The sequence below is a fragment of the Solanum pennellii genome, chromosome 2 (genome assembly GCF_001406875.1).
Source record: "Solanum pennellii chromosome 2, SPENNV200".
In the NCBI taxonomy this organism is placed as follows: domain Eukaryota; kingdom Viridiplantae; phylum Streptophyta; class Magnoliopsida; order Solanales; family Solanaceae; genus Solanum; species Solanum pennellii.
The window spans coordinates 47,189,531-47,203,751 of record NC_028638.1 but is presented as its reverse complement, the minus strand read 5'-3'; the positions used below and the strand labels follow the sequence as shown (position 1 = coordinate 47,203,751).

Below are 14,221 nucleotides of genomic sequence, written 5' to 3'. Positions count from 1 at the left end.
ATTAGCTTAGGTAAACATAATTGCTTTATTTAAGTATCGTGGTTAAACTATTTTATAATATGATACACTATTCAGCAAATTACATCTTATCTAAATAATTTTTATTATATAATTTGATAGATTAGTGACAATATATCAAAAAAACAAAAAAAATTAAAATTAGGATTTTATATATAATTTAATAAGATTTAAAACAAGTTACAAAACAATATGATAACGTATCATTTTTGTCAACATATATATCATAATAAGTTGATTAAATCTATTTTTATGAAAGTTTTCATCATCAAATTCGAATACACAAGGTATCATATTAAAAAGAAGGAGCAGAATTCATATGTATAAGAAAATTGTAAATAAAAATATTAATTTTTTTTTATAAAAAAACTAAATTTGAAGAATGGAAATAAAAATTTGATGAAAAAATGATCGTACCTCTTTAGGTACTTGAAATTGATGAACTTGAGAGATATAATAGATTTGAAATTAAAAAATTGAGTGATTGATGTGACTATTGATATATGAGAATGATTTTAGGCGTAAAAATAGAAACAAACTCATTGTATTAGAAAAGATATAATAATGTATCTGAAAAATGAGAGGAAAAAAAAGGAAAAAATGGATTTTTGAAATGATAGAAATTTTTAAAAGTTATAAAAAGAAATATTATGTAGTTAAGTAATTTTTTCTTTTTTTTTATCCGTTTAAAAATGACTTTTTAATTTTTTCGCACTTGATTGACTTAAATTTTCGCACAAAGTGTTTAACAAAATAAAATTAATATATATATATATATATATATATATAGTGTGTGTGTGTTTTAATCGATAAAACTAAAAAAAAAATTAATTTTGTTGAAGGCTTTATTTTCATTTGAAACAAGATAAATAATTAATCAAAAGAGCTTTTAATATAATTTTCGAAAACTTTTAAAATATACAAATCGATTCTAAAAAGAGCCTTACGCTTCAGATAATGCCGCGTACTCAAAAAATTAGCAGCTAAAATAAGATCATACAAAACCGATTGGTGCACGTTCACGAAAGCCTTGTTAACCCTAGGAAATAGATGTGGTTCGAGCTGTCGCTGAGAATTTTAGTGTGAAGCTTTTCCTTTTGGTATACCGAAACTTACCCCTCAAATTTCAGAGCTCATATTCCAGGTACTTAATTATTCATTCCCAGAAAATTTCTTGTAATTGGAGTTAATGGGTGTTTGAAAATTCAATCTTTATTACTCAGACATATGTAACAGATAGGAAGATTGTGATGGAGATAAGAAAGCGTTTGTTGCGTAGCTTTTTGCAAAATTATGTCTTTGGAGGATGGTGTTTGAGAAGTTGTAAACACAGCTTTAAGCTTCCACTTAAACCCTAAATAAGAGGGAAATTAAGATCAAGATTAACAATACTACAACAACAAAAACATACTACACTCCGTCAGAGAGACGGTTTCTGATATACCCTTGAAACTAGTGATTAACTGATGACAAATAGAGTGAATGTATGACTTGTCTTCTCTGTTTAGTAATCCTTAGATATCCGTGAAACTCTTCTGCCACAAATGTGTGTCTTTGTTAGTAGCATAAATAAATAAATACAAAAAAATGGGAGCTGTATCTAGTGACATTTTATAGTGGTTGAGTAAACTTTTAGCGAAAATTGCTTATCTGTTGGTCCTCTTTATGTTGTTTTCCTACTTATATTATCTGTTTATTTATCCTGTTTTTAACTTTGCTTACTTCTCTCTGCTTGTTCTCATTGGTTTGCTTTCTTCTTTCTGGTGTTTAGATCAATAAGAAATACTTCTACTTTATAGGGAATTAGAAATAGGAAGAATGGCTACTTTGAATTAAAGAAAGAGGAAAAGTCGTTTCAGAATCGAGCCTGATTTATTGATGATGAATTTAAGGCCATCGGAATTGGAAAATCAAATAGTTTTGTCATGTTTTTCGTTTTGATTCCGCCCACCCAGTGGTAACATTCAGATAATTTACTTCAAGCTGATACTCCATGTCTAACCGTCTGAGCACCTGAGTTGCAGGTTCACCATACTGCGATTTCACTGGTTTTATTGTGTACACTCCTTATTTGAGGCTCAAGACTAAAAAATTGGTTGTAGAGATGTACGTTGAGTGTAGCCTTGTGTATGAACTTTCATTTTTGGCATAATCATATTTGTTTCAGTTCAACTTTTGGTTGTTAAGAAGACTCTAAATAGCCAAGAGAGTGACTTGGTTAGACATTAGAATTCCCAAGCAACCCTTATCCTGTTTGAAAGTCATTTTTCTTTAACTCAAAGCGTTACTCTCATTTTGCTGCGTGCATGCAGTCAGGTTTAACAAGGCTGACCAACTTTAATGTGGTGTTCTTATGGGTTTACGGATTTGGATTTTTGAGTTGTATTATGAAATTGTTGGAGTTCTGAGTGGTTACAGGTACTTCATTTTATTTTCAGCTTTTGATTTGTGCAGATTCCCTTTAGTCATTTGTTTCTCATACATACACAAGCTAGTTACACCTTAATCTATCATACAGTTGTGAGACTGTGTTGCACTAGCATCTTCCAGTTACCATTATCTTTCTCCAGCATGTGAGCTTTCATTAAGGGTTCGTTCAAGGAATAAGCAGTATAATACTGACTTAGAGTGTATCAAGAGAAAAGCAGAGAAGAGTCTGGCAGTTTTAAGACCCATAATGCTGAAACTCTTTGATTCTCATTGTCACCTCCAAGATCCAAGGATCTTTAATATGGTCCCAAAAATTATTAAGACCACGACTGAAACAGGAGTTGTCCATTTTGCGGTCAATGGCGTGTCAGAGAAAGATTGGCATTTGGTAAAGGAAATGAGTGAACGCTACCCTTCTATTGTTCCAAACTTTGGGCTCCATCCCTGGTTTATAACTGAGAGAACTCCTAATTGGCTGAAAACCTTGAGAGGATTTTTGGAGTCTACTCCTGCTGCTGCAGTTGGAGAGATTGGTTTAGATAAAGGTTCATTTGGAAGGAAGATTGATTTCGCTGATCAGGTGGATGTCTGTCGACAGCAGCTTCAACTTGCCAAAGAGTTGGAAAGACCAGCATCCATACACTGTGTTCGTGCTTTCGGGGATCTTCTTGAATTATTAAAATCTGCGGGGCCTGTTCCTGCTGGTTTCATCCTGCACTCTTACCTCGGCTCTGCTGAAATGGTTCCTGAATTTGCTAAGCTTGGTGCTTACTTCTCCTTTTCTGGGTTCCTTATGTCCATGAAGGAAAACAAGGCGAAGAAAATGTTGAAGTCAATTCCTAAGGACAGGATCTTGTTGGAGACAGATGCACCAGATGCTTTGCCAAAATTAAGCAATCCAGATCCTCTGTATTTAATCGAGAAGGAAGCTTCATCAGCTGATGGACCATCAAGTGGAGGAATCAATGATGGAAATCCATCCGAGGAGGACAAAGGCAATGAACGACAGGCAGAAGAAATCTATAACCATACTGCAAACATTCACCATGTACTCTCCTATGTTGCATCATTACTCGAGCTGACGAAAGAAGAACTTGCTGAGATAAGCTTTGCAAATGCTTCTCGGCTATTTTCTTATGAAGGTTCAAAGGTACTGCAAGAGGTAAAACTTGTCTATGACATGCAGTTGACAATTGTGCTACATGCTCAGTATTCCTTTTTTAGGTACCGGTCTTATGTCACACTAAATTGTCCTCTGCAGGTCTTAAAATGATGTGCCATGACATGACTATTGGTTTGCTAAGAAGAAATGCTGCTTTAGTTTTGATATCTGCTAGTTATACTTCAATTAGTTCCTGTGTATCATGACTCAACTACTATAATTCATTCTCAAATGTTTCATTGATTCATAAGTATATTTTTTCTAACCATATGTCCTCTATCTTCTGCAACAGTTATGAGGAGGCAGGAATTGAAAATTGTCAATAAGCATCACAGCCAAAAACATTGTTAATCTTTTGACATTTGGGCTAACTTTATGTTCAAACATTTGTATCAGTACATCAAACTTCTTGGCTTAAGCTGTACCCACAATCATTGCATTTGAATCTGTTTCATTTCAATAAAAGCTGTTGCAATTTTACTTTTTTTTTCCTTTTATCTATTTTAAAATTTATTTATCTTATTTTTTTCTATATGATATATGTATTTAGTACTAAAAATAATTTTAAAATATTAAAAAATTGGTTAATCTTCGCATTGCACCTGTACGGACCGACTTACCTTATCGTATTACTATTTTTGTTTTTTATTTAAATACTAATAATATATGAAGATACTCTATAACATTTCCAAAGATAAAAATTGTCAGTGTAATTTTAACTAGTTAATCTCAATATTAGTTTTGCAATTTAAAGTCTTTTAAAAGAAGATTTCTGAATACTTAAAATCATTACTGTTGTTTTATGAGTAACTTTAAAAAGAAATCTATGTTAAGTGGTTTTCTAGTATTTAAATTAGGGAAACTAATTAAGAAAATATATCAAGTCTACTGGATATGCTTTGAAAGAAAATAACTCAAATTTATTGAAAGTATGAATTTAGATACTTCTTTTTGAGATGTTAAATGCATCTTTCCATAATTCGAATAAATATTTTTTTATCAAATAATATAATTTGCAAGTAACATTCACCATGACGCCTCTCTAAGGATATGATGCGTCAACTCATTCAACACCAAGACAAATAGAAACGAGCTAAGACTTATAATGTCTGAGAGGTTTTAAGAACTTGACCATCTCCAAACTCACTCTATTTTAGTCTCTATTCTCTATATTTGAAGAGTAAAATAAAGAATTGGGTCTCCAACCACTCTCTAAAAAGCCTCTATTCTCTATTTTATAGAGAGGTGAATAGTAGTTATCCAAATTTGAAGAATTACTATTCACCCCTCTATTTCACTTTTTCATTATTTTAATATTATTTTTACTATTTGTAACTAACATATTATTTTTCGTATAAGACTATTATTTAAATTTCTAATGTTCGTAATTTTTTTTAATATAACATAACGTTTTAAAAAATATATAATTTAATATATACTACTTTCATCCCGAATTAACAATATTTTATATACATATTTTGTTCAATTTTTGTCACTTTAAGAGATAATTTGATATTATTATCATTATTGATTTTCATTACGAAGAATGCACAAAATTTAAATGATAAAACAAAAATTTTAATTTAAAAGTACAATACATGACATAATAATTTAAATACAAAATAACAATACAATACATAACAAAATGATTTTTAAAATCACAACAATAATTTAGTAATCTGGTAGGTTATTTCCTGATTTAACAATATCCAGAAAAAATTATGTGTATGATCTAGAGAAATGTGTTGTGTTTGTGATTGCGGTTGTGCTTGTTGATTTCTTTTTTCAATTTTTCGTAGTAGTTCTTTAAAATTCAGAATAAAATATAATTTTATACTAAATAAAGACTTTTTAAAAAATAATAATTTTATATTACATGAAAATTATATAAGGTGATTACTTTGAAAAAAGAAAGAACAATAATAATATAATATTGAGGAGAAACAAGATGATTCTTTTTTAGAATTCTCCAAATTTAGAATTCTCTACTTTTTAATACAATCAACTCCAACCCAATTCTCTATTTACTCTCTAAAAAATATTTTTTTTCTCTTCTCATATTATATTATTATTTCTATTTCATTCTTATTTTTTATTTCATAATATAAATCGCTTCATTCTTTTTTCCCCCAAAATAATCACTTTCATAATATTTTCATGTAATATAAAAAAAAATCTTTTTTAATATGAAATTATTTTTTATTCTAAATTTCTAAATAACATAAATTAGAAATAAATATTATATAATATACAAATTAATGAGTCATTCAAATAAAAGTGAAATCATTAATGAAATATAATTATACAAACACCACATAAATACCAACTTTCAAGATTATTACGTTGTTCACATAAATACTCCATTAACGCGTTTTGAAGTTAAAAATGAACATTTTTTCCGTAATTTTTTATGTCTAGCTAAAAAATGTTCAAATCGAAGATTTTCATCTACCACCATTGTATTCGTAATGAAACAAGAACCATGTCGAAAAGATGTGGAACGTGCATTCGGAGTTTTGCAATTATTGCAAGACCGTCACGTTTTTTGGAGAAAGAAAGTGCTACCTGATATAATGACTACATGTATTATACTACACAAATGTGATGATTGAGGACGTGATCTTAATGCACCAATTAAAGATGTCGTAAAGGCCCAAACTGTAACGATAGAAATGGTGGTAGATGAAAATCTCCAATCTGAACAATTTTTAGCTAGACATAATAAAATCAAGGACAAAAATACTCATTTTGAACTCCGTAATGCATTAATAGAGCATTAATGGGAGCGACGTAATAATTTTAAAAATTGAGTGTTAACGTAATCGTTTACTTTTATTTGAATTTGTACATTAAATTAGATATTATATAATATTTTCGTGTAATTTATGATATTTAAAATTTATAATAAAATATATTTTATATTAAATAAAAAATTTGAAAAAATAAATTTTTTATCATATGAGAATTATATAAAGTAATCATTTGGAAAAAGAAATAAATGATTTATATTGAAATAAGAAAATAAAAATAAAATAGAAATAATAATATAATGTTAAAAAAAGATAAAAAATTTTCTTTTAGAGAGTAAAATAGAGAAATTGATTAAAGTGTCTGAATTCAGAAAAAATAGAAAACTCTATATTTCGAGATCGAGATTAAAATAGAGGATAGATGCCCTAAGATTGGAGTATATTAGCTTTACCCTATCCAAGTTGAAGTTGGAAGTCAAAACCCAAAAATGAAAAAGAGAGAAGCTTATAATATCATCGGTCTAGATTTTGGGGAAAAATACACTTAGCTCAAAAAAAAAAAAAAAAACCTTTAGGTTTTTAATCAAAATATAAAGCTTTCGCCATTTTTCATAGTTTGTGCGTATCCCATGGATCTTTTACAATCTTCATACGAGGATGAATCGCCGGATTCTTCCCCAATACGCATGCTTCCTTCTAAATCTGCCGCCCCTAAAGTCGACGACACCATGCTAGCCCTAACAGTCGCCGGCGAAGCTGCCAGAGCTCAATCCAAACCCCTTGACCCGACCCAGCACATTGTTGGATTCAACCCGACGTACGAACAACTATGGGCACCAATTTGCGGTCCAGCTCACCCGTACGCAAAGGACGGGTTAGCTCAAGGACTCAGAAATCACAAGTTAGGGTTCGTTGAGGACGCGTCTATTGAGCCCTTTGTATTCGATGAGCAGTACAATACTTTTCAGAAGTATGGGTACGCTGTTGATCCATCTGAAAATAGCTACATCGGTGATTTGGAAAAAATGAAGGAGTGTGATGCAATTTCTGTGTATAACATACCACAGCATGAACAGAAGAAGAGGAAGTTAGAGAAAAAGAAGGAAAAAATGGAGGAGGAGGAGGGTGATGAGCAGGATGTGGATATGACGGAAGTTGAAAATCCGTCCACCGACACATGGTTGATGAAGAACAGGAAGAGTCCATGGGCTGGAAAGAAAGAAGGGTTGCAAGTAGAATTATCTGAGGAGCAGAAAAAGTATGCTGAAGAGTATGCTAAGAAGAAGGGTGAAGAAAGAGGTGGTGATAAAGATAAGGCGGAGCCTATGGTTGAAAAGAGCACATTTCATGGTAAAGAGGAAAAGGATTATCAGGGCAGGTCTTGGATCGCTCCACCGAAGGATGCAAAGGCTGCTAATGATCATTGCTATATACCAAAGAGATTGGTACATACTTGGAGTGGACACACGAAAGGGGTTTCAGCTATTAGGTTTTTCCCTAAGCATGGTCATTTGATTTTGTCAGCTGGGATGGATACAAAGGTGAAGATTTGGGATGTTTACAATTCCGGTAAATGTATGAGGACTTACATGGGGCATACAAAGGCAGTGAGGGATATTTGGTTTAGCAATGACGGGTCGAAGTTTTTGACAGCTGGATATGATAAGTACATTAAGTATTGGGATACAGAAACAGGACAAGTAATTCAAACGTTCACGACGGGTAAGATACCCTATGTGGTGAGGCTTAATCCTGATGAAGATAAGCAGAATGTACTTTTGGCTGGTATGAGTGATAAGAAGATTGTGCAGTGGGATATAAACAGTGGACAGATTACACAAGAATACGATCAACATCTGGGGGCAGTTAATACAATTACCTTTGTGGATAATAACAGAAGGTTTGTGACCTCTAGTGATGATAAATCACTACGTGTTTGGGAATATGGTATTCCGGTTGTTATCAAGTATATAAGTGAACCCCATATGCATTCCATGCCATCTATTTCGCCCCATCCAAATGGGAATTGGATTGCAGCACAAAGTTTGGATAACCAGATTCTTATTTACAGTACGCGAGAGAGATTTCAGTTGAACAAAAAGAAAAGATTTGCTGGACACATTGTCGCTGGTTATGCCTGCCAGGTCAATTTCTCACCTGATGGGCGGTTTGTCTTCTCAGGAGATGGTGAAGGCAGATGCTGGTTTTGGGATTGGAAATCGTGTAAGGTCTTCAGAACTCTCAAGTGTCATGATGGGGTCTGTATTGGTGCAGAGTGGCATCCTCTGGAACAAAGTAAAGTTGCTACTTGTGGATGGGATGGTTTGATCAAATACTGGTAAGCTTTATGATCCTTGCTTTAATAATTATGTTTATGTAGGTTAAACTTTTATTGCTCTGTCCCATCGTAGAATTTAGTTGTTAATGTAGTCGTGACACGGATAGTGAAAAACGCTCTCGTTGTATATCCACATATCTGATTCCATATTTCGGATTAAATTAGCTTTAGTGTGACCTGAGACTTATGTGTTGATTAGAACTGCCGCTGAATCTGTCACTCCTACCTTGATCCACGGATGAACTACTCATTACCTATTTCCTCCAAAAAAAAAAAAAAGAAGAAGCCCACAACAACAAAAAAGAGTTTTAGACATTTAGCCTTTAACACGTATATGAGAGTGTAGTGACTCTTTCAAAACATTCTAAATACACCAAAAGATGCATGGTGGAACCATTTGCCGCATCATCGTCACTGATTGCCAACTCTCCAGAGGCCTCTGGTAGCACAAGCTTCCTTATCAGTGTAGGGCATTACTCAACTAACCCCAAAAAGATTCAAAAACATACTCCAGATGTCTTTGGCAACTTGATAGTGAAGTAGAAGGTGGCTGATGCTTTCAGATTCTTGGGTAGCACATACCACCTGTTGCAGAGCACGATCCTCTTTCAGTGAGATATTTTTGGGATGGAAAGGCTTCTAAAATAGCTAACTAGCTGAAACAGGCTATCTTTGTTGGATTTTTCACCTTCCAAACTTGTTTCCTAAAGACAATACTCAGCGATACTACTACTGCTCCAAAGATTAGTATAGCATGATTTTTGATTGAAAAATACCATTTTTACGACAACTGCATGCCATTACATCTTTCAGAAGAAAATGGAGAATCCATGTCAACTATCTCATTTTCCTCCTGGTAGAGTCCTGGAAAAATTTTCTGCAAAATGCTGTTCCCAGCCATTTATCGTCCCAAAATTATATAAATTCTCCATTCTCAACCATGAAATAAGTGTTTTTACTGAAGACTTTCCCCAACTTGATTGTGATATGAAGTGTTAGGGACTTTGGTATGCCAGTGATTTCTCTGTGTTTACCTTAATTATCTGCCTCCAAAGTGATTATTCTTCACGTCACACATTTTTTAACTTTGTACCTTTCTTGCATTGCATATATATTGTATTTGTGAATTAGTTTTTCACGTTGCATATAGTGTCTCTCTTCATTTACGTTTATGTTCATGAAGATGTGCTCTTGAAGCCTGAGCAATCTTGGTGCTTTTCTGCAATTTTTTTCTACAGCATTTGCACTTCGTTTTGTGACTTGATGAGCTTGTTTTTGAATCAAGAGCAGAGATGAATCTATTGAGAATAGAAAGGGAAAAAATGGAAAAGATGAATTCTGTGGATTTTTTCACTGACTGGGAAAAATATGAACTTCGTGGATTTTTTCTTCTTTTTTCAATGCCTGCTGTCATGGAAGGGGGAATGAAGGAGGGGGGAGGGGGGAGGTATGTTAGGGAAGAAACTAGTAGCACAAGGTCCAGGAAGTAACAATCTGCCTCATTGCTTGATTGTCTGCCATTGCAACTAAAACATAAAAGACTTTGAATTAGGATTTTCAAATCCTCAAATGACAACTGCAACTTAATCCAATTTCAAAAAGAAAAAAACATCATACCTTTAATGGATCATGTTAAATTCATGACTTCTGAAAGACAAAAAGAACCAAATTTTAAGGAAGCATCTTCCCTGACTTGTCACGGATTTTTTTAAACTTCCACTGCAATTTGAAGTGAAAGGACCCTTCTAAAGTTATGTTTATGAGGTCATCTGTCAGTTTCTGTGTCTCTTCTTGGCAATTCCGTGGGAGATTGGTGCAGTTCAACTTCCAATTAATGTTTTTGAGACTTCTGTCAGTTTCCTTAAATGTATCCTTGTCAATCCCTTGAGAGATGATAGAGTGTAACTTACTACCAACAAGAGAGGGTTAAAGCACTTTCACTCGTGCTGTTTCCTGTCATTAAAATATCTGTTATTGGGGTGAATGGCCTCTATTTTGGGGTAGGGGTTCTGTTATCAGTAGATAGATTTATCGTTCTCTTGATCTGGAGGATAACCATATTTTGAGTTCGCTTCTTATTGTGTTGCCTCTTTTTTGTACATGTGTGCTTCTATTTTGAGACAGATTCACTTTTCTTATTCCTGGTGTTTAACAAACATGCTAACCTCATCTCTGGTGTTTTCAGGGACTAGTTTTTGAGCAGCCATTTGTGTCTGCATTTACTGTGAGGACAACTTGTTCAATATCGGTTGGCTAGAGGAATCAAGACTCTTATATGCAGTGGGTGGTCAACTCGTCTGGGACACGTTGGCTAGAGGAACCAAGCTATGAATGCATTTGTTAGTCAATGGTAGTCTTTACCTCAGTAAAACAGGTTTTCTTAGATGGTTTTCTTTGGTTTGAGGTTGTACTAATAGTTACTAACAGAGGGACATGTAACTTTCTGTCAAGTTATGATATTCCATAAGACAAGTTAGTTGGAAAATCAGTTCTTGCATTTTCCTCAGTTAATGTCATGCACGAATGAAGTTTATGTTGTAAATTGTTTTCGTTATTTTAATCTGTTTTGGCCACCCTGGCCTCCCAGCATAGATCGTTTTTGAGGATATAGAAGTTGAAGTTCTTTAACCTTTTTCGATTAAATTGTAAGCAGACGCACACTCTTCTATATTTCACTTCTTTTTTTCTTCGAACTGGTCTTGTACTCGGAGATTTTGCAATGTGCTTCAGCTGTGCATTTTCTTTTCTTTTTTGCACTTGGTTGAATTACAATTTGAAGCATTTAACTACAATGTCATGATACACTTGTAACTGGGTTAGCTCCTTACTTTTTTGGTTGATGATAATTGCTCAACTTCATAGATGGTCAGACATTTTAGAATGCTCTCAGGCATGTCCTCCATGAAAACTGTTAACACACTTCAAGCCTTGTGAAACTTAACATGGAAAGATGGTCACAAATGGTTTGTGTTCCACAATGGGGTATGCAAGAGTCATCTGCTAGGCCAGCTTCCTGTGAGTAAGCCAGTGCTAAATGCAGTCTCCGGCATAGGAGCTCGACATGCAAATGGTAGAGCCTGGTGGAAGGGAGAAGTATCAAATATTGAGATTCATTCTTTAACACGTTGTGAAGCTCAAGGTCGTGCCTTTTCTTGGCACTTGGCAGCGCTGTGCCATGGAAGAAAAGGCACAACCTTGAGCCTAGCTTGTTCAGTTGTTCCCCATAAAAACAGACTAAAAAGGAAAGGAGATCATTCTTTGTGAAACGGAGGGAGTATCAAATATCGAGATTCATTCATTGTGGCTAGGATACAAATACTGCTAGATTAGAGGATTCACATAGTCATGATATTCTCAAGATAATTAAGAAAATGTATACGTACAAAGTCGCAATCAAGCTTGTTGCAGGTGCCGGCAGGGACACCAGCCTCTCATGAAGAAAAATTACTGATATAACTACAAGAAGTCCAACCACAAAAGAGTAAAAACTGGTTATCAGAGGAAATGATAGAAAATTTCTTCTTCTTTGCTAACACACGCAAAAATTAGTTATCTTAAGACCTTCCTGATCCGTATCAACAGGTTACACAACAATAAAAACTTGCATTACACACTGTGACTGGTGGTAAATGCAAGATCACAGAGGAAAAGAGTCTATTCACACCAAATGTCTTGTGCATCGACTTAGTCATCCTTTTTCAGTTTCAACTTTGCTTCGACATCGCCACTGTAAGGAGCCACGTGGTATGCATATTGCTGCATAACAGAAAAGAAAACCATCTCCACACAAATTAAAACATTCTGAATGGCTTCCTGAAGGTGCTCCACATCCAACCAAAAATGGTGAGATTTGATAATTCCCCACGAGACTAGAGTTTTAACCAGCAACCCCTGCAAAATTCAGAGATGAATAGTTTATTGCACCAGTGGTGGCAAAAACATATCTCAGTCAAGCAAAGCATCGAAGGGGGAGAGGCTTCCTCACAGAAACAACACAACAAAGAAACCAATACCTCCTTTTTGAGAAGTTGAAAGAATTTCAAAAGTAATGGCATGCAAGTCAAGAGGATCTAAACAGGATTCAATATTTTAATGGTGGTAGTTTGTATCCTTTGCTTGATGATGATTGTTGGCTAGCAGGACACATCATTTTTTTTATAACCTAGAAATCCCGAAAGTCAGTGGCTCGTGATTTGAATCTCAGTGGATAATGGATCTGCTCTCTACCTTTCTCCACTTAAATACCTTGCCGTTGGTCTGCGGCAGGGTTTGAACTCGTGACGTGACTCGTGAGCCTAACCTTTACATCACGTTTCCCTGCAGCAACTAACAGGATTCACTTATATTATCCTATGATCAGTTCATTGCAGTGATTCCATGCCTCAAACTCACACAATGGATATCCATCCACCAATCAAACTTCAGAGGAGATTATTGTAAGAGAATAACAGCTATCTACTCCTAATGACAACCTTTTAGAGGAGGTTGGAGGCAGACATATTAAAGACCTTTAATTTTCACTTGTTTGGCCAGATAAAATGTAAGCCCAACCGCAGAACCCATCTGTGCACTCTTCTACGTCTCAATAATCCTGACCTAAGTTGCATGGACTATTCACTTTCGATGTTGCACCCGTGTCACATTACCAAAAATACACTACTTTTGGAGAATCCGACACGCGCAACATTTTTGAAGAGTCCGAGCAACACAGATTTTGACATATTGTTTGTCTAAATAATGAAATAATGAAACCGAGTCCTCCATATAGAAATCATTTTCCCAAGCTACAGATAAACCTAGAAGTACATAGATAGTTCAGTGTCCCTTGGTGTGTTTTGGTTCCATTACAGGTTTACACACAGATGTAGAGGATAGCAGTAAAAGGTTTGGCATGAGGCAAAACCCAAATGAAGATGTTCCCATCCCTGCAAATAAGCAAAATCTGTGCCCCCTGCCCATACCACTCCCACAAAGACGCAGTGAGGATACAGCATCAGAGGAACTTAATAAGTATTGATTGTTGGTCAAAATTAGCAGAAACTTACACATAGGTAAAACCAAATCTAAAATAAGTCAAGTCTTTTGATTTATAATTAGTAATAGAAGTCCCTTATACGGGCTTGGCTCCATTTCAGTACATGTAACGAGAAACTCATTAAGGGACTTCTATTACTAGTTATGAATCGCAAGACTTGACATATTTTGGATTTGGTTTTACGCTTCGTACTGGGTATTCAAACCTCGCTACTCTTACACCTCAACCAGTCAATCATGCCCTTGGGAGTAGGGCTACTATAACCTTATGCTGCCTCTATAGATTACAAATATTTTCATCCTTCCTTTCAATTAAAGCTTTAAAAAGTGAAAAGCAAAGAAAGCCATCTCTGACAGGATGTCGATCTTAGCATAAATAACTATCATATATGTAAAACAAATAGTTGCATTCACTTACCTTGACCAAAACTGCAAGAGACGGATAAGGATTAATTTTATTTCTAGTTTTGGGTGTGGGGTGGGTGGGTG

The 14,221-nt window shown here is 34.5% G+C and overlaps 3 protein-coding genes across 12 annotated transcripts in view; 2 read left to right on the top strand and 1 right to left on the bottom strand.

Annotated features, from left to right (window-relative positions):
• The first annotated feature begins 950 nt into the window (after positions 1–950).
• On the top strand, positions 951–4,097 carry LOC107011610 (uncharacterized metal-dependent hydrolase YabD). Of its 8 annotated transcripts, none has more exons than XM_015211185.2 (4): positions 952–1,162; positions 2,335–2,436; positions 2,537–3,610; positions 3,710–4,094. In XM_015211185.2, the coding sequence occupies exons 3-4, from the start codon at positions 2,696–2,698 to the stop codon at positions 3,719–3,721; spliced, it is 927 nt and encodes a 308-aa protein (XP_015066671.1). In that variant the 5' UTR covers positions 952–1,162; positions 2,335–2,436; positions 2,537–2,695; the 3' UTR covers positions 3,722–4,094. The 8 variants fall into 8 exon arrangements, with proteins under 8 accessions (XP_027770535.1, XP_027770533.1, XP_027770534.1 ...); XM_015211183.2 differs by having other exon boundaries at positions 2,331–2,436; XM_027914734.1 differs by having other exon boundaries at positions 951–1,162; positions 2,331–3,598; positions 3,903–4,097.
• A 2,741-nt stretch (positions 4,098–6,838) lies between these two features.
• Positions 6,839–11,391, top strand: LOC107011665 (pre-mRNA-processing factor 17). 2 transcript variants are annotated; one of them, XM_015211247.2, is made up of 2 exons: positions 6,840–8,698; positions 10,884–11,391. In XM_015211247.2, exons 1-2 carry the CDS (start codon positions 6,990–6,992, stop codon positions 10,888–10,890), a joined length of 1,716 nt encoding a protein of 571 aa, XP_015066733.1. In that variant the 5' UTR covers positions 6,840–6,989; the 3' UTR covers positions 10,891–11,391. The 2 variants fall into 2 exon arrangements, with proteins under 2 accessions (XP_015066734.1, XP_015066733.1); XM_015211248.2 differs by lacking the exon at positions 10,884–11,391 and having other exon boundaries at positions 6,839–8,702.
• Positions 11,392–12,024: 633 nt separating this feature from the next.
• LOC107011037 (transmembrane protein 184C-like) overlaps positions 12,025–14,221 on the bottom strand; it is a 5,332-nt gene continuing 3,135 nt past the window's right edge. For both annotated transcript variants that reach the window (XM_015210352.2, XM_015210353.2), the window contains exon 5: positions 12,025–12,589. In XM_015210352.2, coding sequence (XP_015065838.1) covers positions 12,383–12,589 — 207 coding nt within the window. In that variant the 3' untranslated portion in view covers positions 12,025–12,382. The remainder of the gene's footprint in view (positions 12,590–14,221) is intronic.